The sequence below is a fragment of the Podarcis erhardii genome (assembly GCF_964252035.2).
Source record: "Podarcis erhardii genome assembly, chromosome: Z".
Lineage (NCBI taxonomy): Eukaryota > Metazoa > Chordata > Lepidosauria > Squamata > Lacertidae > Podarcis > Podarcis erhardii.
This window is the reverse complement of record NC_138504.1, coordinates 38,602,488-38,619,030: the sequence shown is the minus strand read 5'-3', so window position 1 is coordinate 38,619,030 and position 16,543 is coordinate 38,602,488. Positions and strand designations below refer to the sequence as shown.

Here is a 16,543-nt window from a genome sequence, read left to right as displayed (position 1 = left end):
TAAGAACCGTTTTGGTTTAATAACAGACTTCCAAAACGGATTAAGTTCGTAAACCAAGGTACCACTGTACTTTTTTGTTTTGTTTACTTCTGCAAACCTACCCAGGCATGTCATTTTAACAACCAATTTTTACATGTGTTTTTATTATGCATAACGGCTTTACGGCTGCTGATTTTATTATATTTTTAAAATGTATGTTAACTAGTTTTCCATGCTTCTCTTAACTGGTATTTTTAAATGACAGTTTTAGATTGCCCATTGTAAATCGCTTAGAGCAGGGGGTCAGCATTTTTTTCTAGTAGCGGGCTGGTCCACTGTCTGGAGGTGGCGAGGCGGGAGGAGCCAGAGCCGGTGGTGGGCGCTGTCTTACCTCCTTGTGATGGGAGGAAGGGGCCAAGTGGCGGCAGCTCTGCCAATCAGACGCCACACCTGGTTTACCTCAGCGCAGCTTGGGGATGTCTCTGCCAATCAAACGCCACTGAGGTAAACTAGGCGCAGCATTTGATTGGCAGAGACGTCCCTGCGCCGTGCTGAGGTAAACCAGGCACAGCAATTAAGTGGCAGAGCCGCCGCTGCTCGGCCTCTTCCTCCCGCTGCTGTTGCTGGGAGTCTTGGCTTCGCGGCAGGTTCTGGCTTTGTGGTGTGGGGCACGGGCCGGATTTACGACCCAGGTGGAGCTGATCCAGCCCGCGGACTTTAGTTTGCCAACCCCTGGCTTAGAGGCATGTGATTTTTTAAAAATCAAATAAGTGGTCTGCTGCAAATGTTGTTAAATAAATAAGGGTTGCACTATGACACTAAAAAAATATAAATAAATAGGTATACACTTGTGGGAGGAAAGAGTATTTAAACTGTGCACGTAAGGAATGTAACATGTGAAGTGGCTCACATAAAGTAAATCAATGCAAGTATAAAAAGTGTTGTGGGGAGGACAAAGGATATTCAGCACTTCCTGGAGAACCAGGTTACCACAGCAGGAAGCAACTGTTGAACAAATTTAGCAATTCCCAGAACGAATGAGTCAGCAACATGCCTCAGATTTCAGAACTAGCTGGTGCCCATTGGGACTGGTGAGGCAGAATACAAGAAGCCCAAAACAGAAAAAGTGTTCTGGTATGGCTAAGCCTAGGGATGGAAAGAAATTTGGTTCAGTTTTCATTTTAATGCAGAGATAACTAATTCACACACACAAATATTTGCACCAAATTTTGTGATTCTCCAGCCATAAGAACACACAATGAAAATATTAGTGAAAATAACATAAAAAATATTAGGGGACATCACTTGCAAAAATAAAAGAGAGGTGCATGTTGGCAGAAATGTGTACAAAGCTGCCCAATTTTCATGAGAACATAAAAAAAATATATCTGCAAACTGATCCAGAAATTTGGCAAACTGAACTAAAGGTTGGAAAGATTAGAAACTGAAATTGATTGATTTGTCCAACCTTTGTTAAGCCTCAGTGGAGTACCTTTTTACAGAAGAAACAATGACTTTGCAAGTTCCTTCCTTAATACTTTATCCCTGGAAGAATTCCTGACCTACTTTGCAAGCAAAAACAGAATTAGCCTCTCAGTGCAGCAATAGCTTAAGGTAACAAATTCCGGAAGAGACATTGCATTTCTGTCTCGGAATCACAAAGCTTGGGAAGGTGGGCTGAGCTAGTTCATACCTGGTTCCTGCATAGGAAGCTGTGTTATGCCAGCAGGTCAGAATATATGCCCATCTAGACCAGTGTCGCCTGCTCTTATTGGCAGCAGCTTTCTGGGGTCTTGGTCAAAAATATGACTTTTCCATTGCTATTGCTACTTGGGATCTCCCCACCCCCCGCTTTTTCACTGGAGATATCAGGGGTCAGTTTTGAACCCAGTCCCATCCATGTGCAAAGCAAGTGGGTTCAAAGTCATTGAGCTGCACTCCCTTTCTCTGTGGGAAATATCTCACCTAATATAACCAACGTGCTTAATTATAATTAATGCATGAAGGAGTTAAAAACATAGAGTAAGCTGTCCTACCTGACTTAACTAGGTCACACCCCCTCAGGCTGGGAGGAAGGGCTACTATACTCTTTGTTTTCCTACATTCCACCATTTCCTCCCACCATGTTAACTCTTCCAGTAAGGGTGTCTAAGCTGAATGCTCCAAGCTTCTACAGTATGGCTTTAGCAAGCCATCTCTGTGTTTCTATGCAAATGATTTAGAAACATTTACCTTTTTTAGAACTAACCTAAGTTCTGCTGCCTGGCTTTTCTTGCTGCTGTATGGAAAAGCACATGAATCTGATATTTGAATAGTTTTGTAAGTAAATCATATTTATCTTACCAAACATATCGTGTATGCTAAGGAAAGTGGGGAGCTTTTGTAGCAACTTAGAAGGGGATATTTTAAACGTCTAACATCCTGCATTTCCACGCTTTACTTTGCTGCATGTTTTGAGATTTTAAATCGCTGCATGCGCTCTCTCACCAAAGAGTACTTGCCCCAAATCTGGATCTAGACATCCAGGGAATTCTCCTTATATCAAACCAAATCAAACATGCTCAAAATGCATTTTGCCCTGCTGAGAAAAAGCTGTGAGCTTTTTATGGCTGGCTCTATTTCTCTGCCTCTAAACAGCCTGACACCCAGTAAAAGCAAACGAGTGATGCCTTTTCTCATTGTTTCATCTCTGTGCCAGGAAAAAGCATTTCTTGCTGAATTTCTCCTGCTGTTAAAAAGCACAGGAGTAAAAAAAGAAATCTGGCAACCTTAATGTTATTTTTCTGCCTCCAGGCATTTGACCGATCCATTTCCAAAGACAATTGCTTAGCTGTGGGTTTCTTCCAGAGAGGATATGCTTACCTGTTGCTGGAGAGGTGAGTGTCTGCTGTTTCGTTGTCAAAGGGTACAATAATTGAGCTCACACAAATATTATAGGAGCCAGAATGAATCCAGCACACAAGCAGGGGAAAGGAAGGCAAACAACCAGCCAAGCTATGCAGCATATGTGGGGCAGAAACTGATGTAAAGTTGCCACCTTCTTCTTAGTGGAGCCCCTCCACCTTTTAACAGCAGTGGAATGGTGGAGAGAATTCAGCTACCTCCAGCTTCGCTCCATGCCAGAAAAATGTTCATCTGTTGAATTTCTAATAAATTACACTAGGGGGTTTGTTAAATGTGGAGAGGAAACAGAGATCCTGCGGATTCTGTAAACTGGAAAGTGGAGTTCAATCCCATGCCCTCCAACGTTTCTCCAATGAAAATAGGGATGTCTGATTCCATACTACTATTACTACTACTACTACTACTACCTTTATGATTTATGCTCCACCCATTGGACTGGGTTGCTCCATCCAGCCACTCTGGGTGGCTTACAACATATGTAAAAATCATAATAAAACATTAAAATAACTTCCCTATACAGATGTCTTCTAAAGGATGTATAGTTACTTATCTCCTTGGCTTGAGGGTTGAACACCATATGCTCTAACATTTCTCTGATGAAATGTTGGGACGTCCTAAGGAAAAGTGGGACATTCTAGAATCAAATCAGAAACCTGGACAGCTTCTGTAAATCTGTCTCTGTCTCTGCTATCCTGTTCTGTGCACATATGTCATCAGGGGTGGGGTAGGTGTGCATGGTTATGGGGATGTTGGCCAAAGGGGGAGGTCTGGAGGGTCCTCAGACCCCATGGGGGCTCCTCACACCTAGGATATATCTAACAGCAACAGGTGGACAACAATTAAGGATTTATTATGTTTTCAGAATGTATTGGAAAATTTATATAGAAAGGTTTATTGTTTTGTGTACATTCGATTGTAAGATAAAATATATGCAAAGGGACTTGACAGGAAGTCAAAGTTGAAGAAAAGGTTTTGTTATGTACTGAAGTTCTCACCCTGGGCCAGCAGTTATTTTAGGCGGGAAACCCTGGGTTGTTGTTGCTACAGCCGGCTGCCTATAAAAGCAGGCTGGCTGAGCTGTTTGCTGTTCAGTTCTGTCCAGCTTACAAATAAAGAGCTGCTCTGGGAGGAAATAAGATGGTAAATAACAAATAACAAACTAAATATTGATGTATGAATTTTTTATTTCTCAATTATATTTAGTGGTGCTATGGTTGTATTGTTTTTTTGTAACATAAAATCATTCAATAAAAATTATTTTAAAAAAAGGATATATCTAACAGCAATGACAGTACAATTCTTTTCCTGATCTCAGTATTTTTACTTTCCTAAACACAGACGTTTTCTCTCCCTGCCAGATATGAAGAAGCCCTGAATAATTTCAGGCTTGCCCTGCTGCACCTCAGGAAGAACCCCTGCATTGATTATAAGCAGCTGGGTCTGAAGTTTGTGTTGTGTGCCTGGGAGGTAAGGTGATGTTAAGAGCATTATACGATGATGACTCAGCAAAACAATCCATAATAGACATAACTAGGGACTGCTGCCCCTCCTTGCTCTGCTCACCAACCCCTTTGCCAACCCCCCTTCCTCTACACCTGGCCAACCCCCCCTCCCTTTACACTTCCTTCACCTCACCCCCCCCCTTTATAGCCTATCCTCTCATTCTTCCTCTACCCCTCCCTTCACAGCTTGCCCAGTCTGTGTACCTGTGTACATAGAAGCTGAACGGTACAAATAAACATGTGCACATGTACCCCCAGAATCCCCTGGGACATGGACTTCCCATTCAGGAAAGCAGTAGCATACCACTTTGAACTGTCAGGGATTAGCCAAAAGGATCCTGGGAAGTGTAGTTTGTTCAGGATGCCGAGACTTCTAACACACACACCCCAATACACATTCCCCACACAGAGCTACAATTCTCAGAGATCCCTATGAAGAGCGATTGATTGCTAAACCACTCTGGAAATTGTAACTCGGTGAGGGGGAGCTCCCACAGGAAGTAGTGACGGTGGCCAGCTTGGATGGCTTTAAAAGAGGATTAGACAAATTCAAAGAAGAGGATAAGGCTACCAGTGGTTACTAGCCACAATGGCTATGTTCCACTTCCACTGTCAGAGACAGGGTGCCACTGAACTCATGTATCGGGATCATGTATCGGGAAAGTGTGGTTGCAATTAGATCTTTCTTGTGGTCTTCCAGCAAGAGGTATCTGACTGGTCTGCTCTGCTCTGAGTAAGATTAGCACTGGATCTAACCCTACGATTCTCTGCCATGAAACCTGTGTAATGATAAGAGTTTACTATTTAGAGGTCTTACAAAGTTGGTAATTGAGGACTTTCCTTCCTGCTGAAGAACCCAGTGTAATGTCTGAGGCTTGCATCCAGCAGAAATGTTACTTCTTGTGTGGTCTGCAGGTGGCGTACAACACTGCTGCGGCTCACTGCCATCTTGGACAGTGGCAGGATGCTCAGCAAACACTGAAGGAGGCTGCTAGAGAGACCCCAAAGGGTCAAATCCACCACCTTGATAGTGCTCTGAAGCAAGTGCAGGTATGATTTGCTGCATTAACCTGAGGAAGTCGGTTTTTCCTGGAAGTGTAGATCCACCTTCCAAGGAAGAGGTTGCTTAGCAAAGGCCGACACACACACAGGACGTCTCGAGATACCCTTTTTATTGCCCACTCACACCTCTCCAGCCAGACAAGCAAGAGCCACTGCTGGAGTTCAAGGACACATTCCAGCCAAGGAAAAACACTCAAGGGAGGTGCAAAGAGAGGCCAGTGAGGGGTGTGGCATTTGGGGAGTTGCAAGGGCCAGGTGGAGATGCTTGGAGGCCCTGGGCCTGAGGTTCCCCACCCCTGAAAGAGAAAACTGCCCTCTGGCAACTCTTTACACAGAGGATTTTCCTCTGCAAGGCAGGAACCTAGACAAGATGAACTTCCTTTCTGCAGCTTCAGGTAAAGGTGTATATCCAAGACAAGATAACCCTGTTGTGAATAGTCTACCCTAAACCTGCCCTGTCCTAGGAACATCTCTTCTTGGAACCCCGGAGTGTCCCTCAGGGGGAGATCTTCAAGCCCCCAAAGAAGGACGTGGAAGAGCTAGAAGAAAAAGACTTCCTGGGCCAGGCCAAGGTAGAACCTCTGACTCCGCAGATAAAAGGGGTGATGTTCTTTTGCTGTGATGGGGCTAGTTTTCCCCGAAGGGAGTCAGCATGCTTCTGGGCTGAACTACTTACAGATGCTTCAGGTTACAGACGCTTCAGGTTACAGACTCTGCTAACCCAGAAATAGTACCTCGGGTTAAGAACTTTGCTTCAGGATGAGAACAGAAATCGTGCTCTGGCAGAGCGGCGGCAGTTGGAGGCCCCATTAGCTAAAGTGGTGCTTCAGGTTAATAACAGTTTCAGGTTCCAGAACGAATTAAGTACTTAACCCGAGGTACCACTGTATTGGATGTTTGTATTTTGAGTATTTTTAAAACATGTTTGTATATGTTTTTGATTGCATTTTTACTCTGGTTGTAAATCGTTTTGGCACATTTTGTAGAGGGATTTGCTAGGGGCTCCCACCCTTACTCATCCTGCTAGCCAACCCCACACAACTTGCCCCAAGCCCCTCCTCTCTTGCTCTGTGCCCTTTTAAAGAAGGGAGGGGTAGCCACTTCATACAGTGGCTTGCTGTCCCCTCTGTTAAATAGCTTGCCTGTGCCTGCCGCCATTCCTCGTGCTAGAATTGGCATGGCCACCTATGGCTGCACAAACTGCAGAGTGTTTATTTATTTATTTTTATTTTTAAATTTCTATACCGCTTTATATTTTTAATAAAAAATCTCAAAGCGGTTTACAGCATATTAAATCCATAAAACAATAAAACAATAGCCGGGCGATGTTCCTCCGGCCTCATGAGGAGCCTCTTTAGTAGGGCTAGTGAGTGTGGGCCTCGCACCCTAGGCCAGGTGGAAAGGGCCTTGCAGGGAGCGGCCTTCACGACCCACAGCCAGGTCTGCCTTACTCCAAACCATTCTTGCATTCAGCTGGTGCCCCTTATGCTGATGATAGATAGATAGATAGATAGATAGATAGACAGACAGACAGACAGACAGACAGACAGACAGATGATAGGCAGGCAGGCAGGCAGGCAGAGATAGAGAGATAGATGGATGAGCCAAGCCAGGAGAGAGAAAATTGTTGTTGTTGTTGTTAAGGTTTGTCAAATGAATACTTTGCTTTACAACCAATAACATACAATAAAGTCACGTAAGCATTGTGAAACACAAATTTAACAGTACAATAGCAAATAATAGGCATTGCCCCAATGCCTGGGAAAGCAAAAATAGTGCCAAATCAATGACAAGGTTGGAACCAGGAACTCCTTCCTCAGCAAGAGTTTTCCATAAATGAGAGGCTTCCAAAAGAAGGCCCATTAACATGTATTTGTTCTCAGGATCCCAAATAACAGCCAGTAGTTGACACTGCACTCCTCTGGCTTGTAATGCTCATTTTAGGGTCAGAACTACCCAAGCTGTATGGAAATTTACTCACGCAGGTTACTTGACCAAAAATGGAAAGAAGAAGAAGACCCAGCAAAAGAAGAATGAATACAAAAACTCATGGAATATGCAGAAATGGCAAAACTTACCGGAAAAATAAGAAATCAAGATAGCAAACTTTTTATAAAAGAATAGTAATGGTTTATTGAATATTTACAGATAAATTGTAAACAGATAAGAACATTGGCAGGATTATTGTAATAACCTGCAGTTTTATAAGAGTATATATTTAAAATAGAGGAATAAATGAGCAAATTAAGTTAATTTGGATATGCAGAAAATATTAAAAATAAATTTAAGGAACAGCAGAAAGAGGGGGAAGGAAGTCATGTTTTGAAATGTCAAAATGATAGTGAAATCAGTGAAATGTATAAAATTGAAAATCATAAATAAAGAAATGCTCATTTTATGCCACCCTCCCTCCATTCACAGGTCATCTCTTCTGCTTTTGAGGAAGATTGTTGCATCGGCTTTCATGATCCCCACCCCCAGGTGAGGGGGGAAAGCAAGGGAAGTATGTGGGATGCTCACGGGCTCCTGGCGCAGACAGCAGTTGCCAATTTCTTTCTCCTGGCTTCTCTCTAGAAGCATTGCTTGCCCTAAACCACCTATACTTCCCTGATTGCCACATCAACCCGCCTCTCTCTCACAGCCATAAAGGTGGCCACCTGACCTGAAAGTGGTCAGTGCCTGCGCTGTTCAATATGATATTTGCTGATGTGCAGAAATCAGCCACTGAAACTTATTGCAGTGCATAGATCAACATATTAACCACCTCAGAGATGCAAAGGAAGCTGCTCTTAAAAGGCACAGATACAGAGGCTGGTTGGAAAAGTTGGCAACCCTGTATTAGGTATTCCTGAACTTTAGCACCCCTTGCTTTGCTTCTATTGTTCTCATCTACTTTTGTTCCCACCCCAAGCCAAAGAGAGTAGCAACCTTTTGTGTGTGTGCGTACAAGGTATTTGGCATATCTCGAAGCTTCTCACTTCTTGCAGAAAGGCAGCAGTGGGATTCCCCCACCACCTGGAAAAGAACCCCCCACCCTGCCCTGCGAGAGGCAAAATATTCAGAAATCAGGTCAGCCACAAGAAGGGGATTTGTCAGATGTCTGGAGGGACCCTTTATATCCTCCCATTTCTCCCAGTGGGTGTGCAGAGCTACAGAGCCTACAGCAAAGGAGATAGAGGGAGAAGGAACCAGTTTGCTTCCTTTCTCCATTGTTGCATATTGGTTAGAGTGTCTGACTAGGACTTGAGAACTCAGGGTTCAAATCCCCACTCAGCCACAAAGTTCACCGGGTGACCTTGAGCCAGTAACTCCTCTCCTCGCCTCTCAGCCCAATCTATCCAGCAGGATTCTGAGGGCAAAATGGGGAGGAGGAAGAACCATGGATGAAAGGTGGGGTATAAAAGTAATATGATAAAGGCAGGGTTTAACTAATAGAATTAGGCTGCGTACACACCCGGAATTTGAAACACATCTCCTCCTCAAAGATTCCTGGGAACTATAGTTTACACCTCCCAGAGCTAGAGCTCCCAGACCCTTAATAAACTACAGTTTCTATATTTTTTTTTCTTGAGGGGAGATTCTTTAAATTGCATATTGTGCATTTTGTTACTGTAAGCCACTTTAAGAGAGCCATATGGTGGAGAGCGGGGTATAAATTTTAAAATCTAAACATTAAATAAACATTAACTAAAACAAAAATAAAATATAAAGTGTATGCAGCTTTCTTAGTAAGTGGGTGAAGCTTGTTTTGCAGCACCAGCCAAGAAAGATGACGACAGGGCAGACATGAACATCACTGGTCAAAATACATCCCTGGAGGTGAGACTCTTTATTTGCCATGGCAATAATGTGACATAACGTAATATAATGTAGTTGCAAAAGGGCTTTAGCTATTGCATCATGAACAGCCCTAAAATCTGCTTCAGAAGAATTGTAAGTTTTATGAATCTATAATATTGGCATTGTAAAGTTTGCCAGCTAGCTGTCCTAAAAAGATTGTCTCGCAAAATTCAAGCAATGAGAGGTCAAAGAAAGGCGGACATGTTTTTGGCAGACTGGTGTTTGTTTATTGGTTTTATAAATAGTCAGGAATCTGGCAGAATGGTTCCAATTAACTGAGCTGGCCCATCCATGCGGAGGGGTGAAACACCCACCTCAGCGCAAGAGGCGGTCCTCTTCCCACCACTTCCATCGTCAAGAGGGAGGTGTTTGGATGCACAGTATTGCTACTCATCCTCACTGCCCCAAGGGAGGGAAGCTGAATTGCAATGCTTTGAGGAGTCTGGCAAAAACTGGGGTGCAGCGGTGGTGGAAGTGGGGTACATGGTGGTGGTGGGGCAGCAATTCCTGTTTCATTTCAGGTGGTGAAACAGGATGGGCCACCCCTGCCAACTACATTTCAAATGGTATGGTCTTTGCAAGGGAAAATAGGATTAACTGGAGAAAAGTTAGATAAATTAAGAAAAACGAGATGTGGATCTAAATAACAGAGTCATTTATTTTGATTGTAGGTGATAAATAAACAACAAGCACTGTGAAGGGAAAAATACTGTTACAGGAGACTGAATACCAAGTTAAAATAGAAGCTTCTTAATCCTATTTGTAGACTATATTGTGCTTCCATGAAATGCAATCTGTACCCCAAAATACTGTTTGGGGTGTCAGGAAGGGGAGTTGTTATATTTTTATTTATACTACACACACACACACACACACACACACACACTGTTTCAGATGGTCCCTTTGCTCAGCCATACCTTTCCATCTCTTGAGCAGGACTTATCCTCTTCTGGGGAGGCTGGTGACATCACCAATGGGTTCATCCTGCTGAAGATTCACACTTCCTACTCCGTCAAGGTGAAAATGAGTCCTGCCCCATCCCTGGCTGACTTCAGGAACCTGCTACAGGAAGAATGCTGCCAGCAGGCTACACGGATGTCAGTGAGGTAGGTTCTGAGATACACATGAACTGGCACCAGGTAGGGATGAAAGCCGAATCTATCTGATCTGTGGCTTTCCAACACAGTCTTCAAACCTATACAGTGGTACCTCAGGTTAAGTACTTAATTCGTTCTGAGGTCTGTTCTTAACTTGAAACTGTTCTTAACCTGAAGCACCACTTTAGCTAATGGGGTCTCCTGCTGCTGCTGCGCCACCAGAGCACGATTTCTGTTCTTATCCTGAAGCAAAGTTCTTAACCTGAGGTAATATTTCTGGGATAGCGGAGTCTGTAACCTGAAGCATATGTAACCTGAAGCGTATGTAACCCGAGGTACCACTGTACACAGCTATCCTTTGAAATTTGCACTTCTCCTAATTTTGTGGCACAATTCTCCAACCCAACAATGTTTACAAAAATGCATATGTATTAGGGTTATTTGGGAAAAGCCATGAGCTTTAAATGTATGGTGTGACCATGCCACTCTTGCCTTAACAGCTTCCTATGTACCTGTGCATGATTGCATCACTGACCCTTTTCAGGTACAAGATTTCAGGTAGTGATGAGCTGATCCCTGTTAGCAGTGATGAAGAACTGAGGAACATCTGGCAAAGCATGGAAGGTGGTCAGCTGACCCTCTGGTGCCAGGTACGTGTTGACTGGTGTTGGGTTATCTGGCTTAAAGACTGGACAACAACAACAAATTTCCCTGCAAACAGGAGGCTAGCACACCAGTCCTGCCTTGCTGTTTTCAATTTTTAGTGAGATATTATTTTTATTAATAATATTAATATTCAGAAATAGTATCCTCCAACCTGAAGCGGTAGAGTTAATTGTTTTACTCAAGCTCCCTCTATGACCTCATTCTGACAGTAAAAGCTGTTGGATGGTGGAAGCGAAATTCCTTGGAAGTGGGTAGGCTGCCCTTTGTTAGAAGCTGGCTGGCCACCTATTACAGGTGCTGCAGTAGTGGATTGCCTGCATTGGTAGTGGGTTTGACTAGATGACTCTTGAGATTCCTTACCAACCCTCTGATTCCAGTGCATGTGTTGATCCAGTCCATTTGTGTGTGTTCTGAAGGTCCAAAGGGATACCACAAGCAGGCCAGTACTCTACCACATGATTGCGTGTCACCCCTACACTGCTCAGGGTCAGGAGGATCTGTCTTTCAAAGAAGGTGACAAGCTGAAGGTAGGCAGGGCAGAGATGGATGTTTGATGGTCCCTGAAGGGAAAAATGACCCCCCCTCCCAGATTAAAAGGCACCAGAGGCACCTTCCTCATCCCCTTCTCTTGATCTGTGCCTTTGGCCATAAACCCACCTGCCTTCACCTTGGTTGTGTTTTCACAGTGAACGAGGAGTGGCTGGAAGGACGCTGCAATGGAACCACTGGCATTTTCCCAAAATGCTTTGCTGTGCGAGAGTGCTGTTGATACCTGCTCCTAGTGCAGAAAAAAGGGGGCTTGTCCCTTAGCTCACCCACCCATTCAATCACAGATGCTACAATCGACCCTTCCCTTGCCATTAGGTGCTGTGTTGCCCTTCAGACATGCTGAAAATGCATCTAAGTGTTGGTGAAGTGTTGGCTTCTTAGTAATGGAAACATTTCAGTGGCTCATAAAGTCACCCTTTTTGCTTTGGTGACTGAAAAGATCAGAAAGAATACCCTGGACAATATAGCAGTGAAATGTAAGGGAAACTCAGAGATCTAAATAGAGACTATTATTTGTGGCGCAGCATCCCTTTTGCTTATATTTATTTTTGATTCACATTTGTCATGGCCAATGGCTAGTATAATAAAGTTAATTGGATTGGAGTGTTGGTGAAAAGCAAATATATTTCCTTCTCTTGAGTTTGTAGTTAATGCATGAATTACTTTAAACCACCAGAGGGCACTGTTGGTCTAGCAATCTTGCCAGCACTTGCTTATCGTCTTTGCTTTGTCATCCTTAATGCCACCCCTAAAACTGAGCTATTTTGTTTGTTGCTCTGTCCTAACTTTTTGAGACAAGATATATGCTATTTCTCTCCTTCTATCTCCACTCATTCTGTAAACAGTTTCTGCATGAATAAAGCCTTTGAATTCCAGAAATTGGAAGTGATTGTTCCACTCTAATTCCAAGCTGCAAGGTCTGCTAACAGTAAAAACATGAGAAGAGCCCTGCAGGATCAGACCAAAGCTATATGTGCAGGGCTGGAAGGCAACAACCATTCCCCAAGGGCAGCTTTCCCCAGCAACTGTGATTCAGTGATCTGCTGAATGTGAATTTAGACCTCATGACTAAAAGGTAAAAGGTAAAGTAAAGGACCCCTGGATGGTTAAGTCGAGTCAAAGGTGGCTATGGGGTTGTGGCGCTCATTTCGCTTTCAGGCCAAGGGAGCCAGCGTTTGTCCACAGACAGTTTTCTGGGTCATGTGGCCAGCATGACTAAACCGCTACTGGCACACGGAGGACCGTGACGAGTGCCAGAGCGCACGGAAACGCCGTTTACCTTCCCGCCAGAGTGGTACCTATTTATCTACTTGCACTTTGACGTGCTTTTGAACTGCTAGGTGGGCAGGAGCTGGGTCAGAGCAATGGGAGCTCACCCCGTCATGGGGATTTGAACCACCAACCTTCCGATCGGCAAGCCCAAGTGGCTCAGTGGTTTAGACCACAGTGCCACCTGTGTCCCTACCTCATGACTAAGGTCAGGTTCACAACATACATTTAAAGCACATCCAGTGCATGTTTGAAGTAATGACCCCCCCACACACACACCCCACAAGAATCCTGGAAGCTATGGTTTCCCCCTTACAAAGCTACAATTCACAGCATCTTTAACTAACTATAGTTCCCAGGATTCTTTGTGAGAAGTTATAACCTTTAAATATGCACTAGGCGTGCTTCAAATGTATGCTGTGGATCTAGCTCCCTGAACTCGTCTCCTCCCCTTTTTTACAGCCACCTAAGCCTGTAAGGCAGGCTTTCCCCAACCTGGCGCCCTCAGCTCTTTTGGACTACAACTCCCACCATCCCCAGCCAATCATGGAAGCCAAACCCTGCCTCCAATACCAAATCCTGCACTAAAAGGAAAAGTGCTGCTGGGTAATCCTTGGTTTCATAAACCCAGGAGGACTAGTGCAAAGCTTCCTTCATGAAAGATAAGTTTCTTTGAAAGCCAAATATGGTCTTCATTACCAAATCCTTCAATAAAAACAGAGCACTGCAGATAATTCCTGGTTTCATAAGTCCACAGTAAACACTTAGCAAAGTTTTATTTGAGAAATGTGCAATAAAAAGAATTATAAAGTTTTCTAGCGAGCACTGTGAGGTCAGTTCCTGATGACCTGTTTATTGAACATTTGTCCTGATTTGTTTGTGCAGAGTTCGCAGGGAGGTCATACAGTGTCCAACTGTTTATTGCACACTCATTCCAATTCGTTTGCAGGGAATTTCTATGGTGTCGGGTCATGTAAGTGCTATCCCACGCATTTTCCCATTGCATTCATTTCTTGCCACAAAAAGTCCAGGTCTCTTTTTGTTGCCCAAGTACTTCATATTCAATCTCATTTCAAATTTGAATTTTGCTGATATGTGATGGAATCCCAACTGGAAAATGAAGACAGCCTGCACATGCCTTAAGTCTTGTGGAAAGTTTGTTCCTGATGGGGTTGAGAGACATCCTTTCACCCACAAAAATATTTTGGTGCAAAAGAAAAAAGAAAAAAAGAATGTAACTAGCTGTCCACAACAGGGAGATGAGAACCAGCCCCATAGAATCAACTCCCCCAAGTATTTACAGTATTTGTATGGTGTTTCTAGTCCGCATTTTCGTCCGTGGCTGCATCTTTGGGGATCCCGTCCCAGGCAGTTCCTCTTCCAGGCCTGAATTGGACCACTGTAGCTCCTGTCCGACTGACTCCTGGCACCCTGCAATTCCTTTGCCTGAGAATCTATCATCTGCTTTAAACTGGTCTCTCACCTTGGTGCCAAGATCAATCTGAAGACCTGATAAGCAGCCTTGAAGTCCCGCTCTCTTGCCCACCAAGGCAGGCATCTTCACTTGCCAGTTGCAGGTTGGCACCAGTGAACTACTGGTCCAGTAAACAGCGGATGAGAAACAATATTTCTAGTACTTGCAAATTCATTCCTATTACAATTAATTTTCATTAATAATAATATTGCTAGAGTGCTTTCGAGGGGGGAGGGTCAAAGCCCTACCTCCATTATTCCCAGTGAGTCTTAGAAGATTCCTGCAACACAGAACAGTTTTATCATCACCCTGTGTTTTTTTTTTGGGGGGGGGGGGTTGATGAGAAAGAAAGCAGCTTGCCTCTGGCCTTTGCAACAGCTCACGGAAGAGATAAGTTTCGAACCAGGGACTTTATGGTTTACATAGCTAATATATTGCTGGGGAGGGGGGATTGCGGTACAATAAATTATATACTGCATGTACTTCTGAAAATAAAAGGCATAATCAGTGTTAGTTGGGCAAGTAGTGTACAGGTATGTTTGTCCCATTGGGTCTTAGAGAGTTTTAGCTGGTCTGGCTTTGTGGCGCCTGCCAATCTGTTTAGTGTTTGCTTGCTTGTGGGTCCGCTGAGGGGCTGGTGCTGACTGCCCCACCCTAACCCACACAGAGGCTGCGGGGAGGTGAACAGTCCAAAATGCCGCCCCTTTCTCTCAGCGCAGTAAATACATGACCAGCAGGGCAATACAGATTGCCAGCACAGCGGCAATGAAGAAAATGCTCGCTGCCCACACTCCTTCCTCGTGCCCTCTCAGCTGTCGGGGGGCCTCTGCGGGGATCATATTGGTGAGGTTCAGCATGTAGCCCAGAGTCCAGCCAATTTCCGAGTTGGCAGCCTGCAAGAGAGAGAGAGAGAGTAGAGTCACAAAGGAAGACAAACACAGTGCCCACCACTTAATGCTAATAGCCTTGCCATGAGCCAACACAAAGCTGGCATTTCAGGCAGAGGTGAGCTTCCTTGTCATAGGAAGAGCATTTGCTTGGCATGTAGAAGGTCCCAGGTTCAATCCCCAGCATCTCCTGGGCTGGGAGAGAACCTGGTGCTCCAGTACTTAGGGCTATTTCACTGTATTTTATATCCCAAGTGTTTACTTGCTGCTATATAGGTAAATACATGAACTGTGTTTACTTGCTGCTATATAGGTAAATGCATGAACCTGACGTTTGGAACTTTGTAAGTAAACCATTTCAAAACTCACTAAGGTGTGTGGTCTGTGGCTAAGAGCAGTAGAAACACGGAAGTTCTGAAAGTGGACTAAATGGGATATTAAAATGGTTTCAACAGCCTGTATCTTCACACTACACTGCTGCTTGCTTTTGTGAGTTTTAAACTCTGTTGCTGGACAAAGATATACCATAATAGTGATAATCTATGCTGGAAACGTAAAGAAAAAGAGGGTACCTTTTATCATATGTAGTGGACCTGCCCTAAGGTGTAAGACTTCTGGGAGAAGATTTATAATTAATTGAAAAAAAATGTTGAAATATACATTTATTAAGAAACCAGAGGCCTTTCTTCTTGGAATAACAGGTTTGGAATTGCCCCCAAAAGATGTTAGATTGTTTTTGTATGCCACAACTGCAGCTAGAATTTTATTAGCTAAGAACTGGAAAACACAAGAAGTGCCAACAGTGTAGGAATGGCAGATGAAGATGATGGACTATTCGGAGCTAGCCAACCTAACCGGAAGATTCTGCGACCAGTAGGAGGAGGAGTACCAGGAGGAATGGATGAAATTCAAAGACTATTTAGTTAAATATGCTAAGATAATTTAAATAGAAATACTTGCAAATAACAGATAGGCTTAGGATTTAAATATGTGAAGTTATAGAATAATATGTTTAAAGTAAAGATGAAAAGAAAGATGTTAAGTGATTAAGTAAATTTTATGAGAAACTTGTTTTGGAAAACTATTACAATGATATATACTGAAATTCAGTCAGGGGGATTTGAGGAAGTCACTTATCAATGTTACTAAGATTGGATTAAGTACAGTTAAGATGTATGTATGTATGTATGTCTGTATGTTTGTTTAAAAATTTTGGAAAATCAATTTAAAAATTGAAAAAAATTATTAAACTCTGTTGCTGGGGGATCTCTCATGCTGGAGAAAGTATTTAGTCCTGTGCTTTGGATCTAGAGT

At 43.5% G+C, this 16,543-nt stretch overlaps 2 protein-coding genes across 2 annotated transcripts in view; one reads left to right on the top strand and one right to left on the bottom strand.

Annotated features, from left to right (window-relative positions):
- LOC309333854 (discoidin domain-containing receptor 2-like) overlaps nucleotides 1–12,478 on the top strand; it is a 47,909-nt gene extending 35,431 nt beyond the window's left edge. Inside the window, exons 17-27 of the mRNA XM_081847826.1 lie at nucleotides 2,773–2,855; nucleotides 4,242–4,350; nucleotides 5,301–5,435; nucleotides 5,912–6,049; nucleotides 7,869–7,928; nucleotides 8,435–8,516; nucleotides 9,202–9,266; nucleotides 10,224–10,393; nucleotides 10,929–11,034; nucleotides 11,467–11,581; nucleotides 11,737–12,478. Coding sequence (XP_081703952.1) covers nucleotides 2,773–2,855; nucleotides 4,242–4,350; nucleotides 5,301–5,435; nucleotides 5,912–6,049; nucleotides 7,869–7,928; nucleotides 8,435–8,516; nucleotides 9,202–9,266; nucleotides 10,224–10,393; nucleotides 10,929–11,034; nucleotides 11,467–11,581; nucleotides 11,737–11,819 — 1,146 coding nt within the window. The 3' untranslated portion in view covers nucleotides 11,820–12,478. The remainder of the gene's footprint in view (nucleotides 1–2,772; nucleotides 2,856–4,241; nucleotides 4,351–5,300; nucleotides 5,436–5,911; nucleotides 6,050–7,868; nucleotides 7,929–8,434; nucleotides 8,517–9,201; nucleotides 9,267–10,223; nucleotides 10,394–10,928; nucleotides 11,035–11,466; nucleotides 11,582–11,736) is intronic.
- Nucleotides 12,479–13,618: 1,140 nt separating this feature from the next.
- The window catches only part of ENTPD8 (ectonucleoside triphosphate diphosphohydrolase 8), a 36,400-nt gene continuing 33,475 nt past the window's right edge, over nucleotides 13,619–16,543 (bottom strand). Inside the window, exon 10 of the mRNA XM_081847670.1 lies at nucleotides 13,619–15,235. Coding sequence (XP_081703796.1) covers nucleotides 15,053–15,235 — 183 coding nt within the window. The 3' untranslated portion in view covers nucleotides 13,619–15,052. The remainder of the gene's footprint in view (nucleotides 15,236–16,543) is intronic.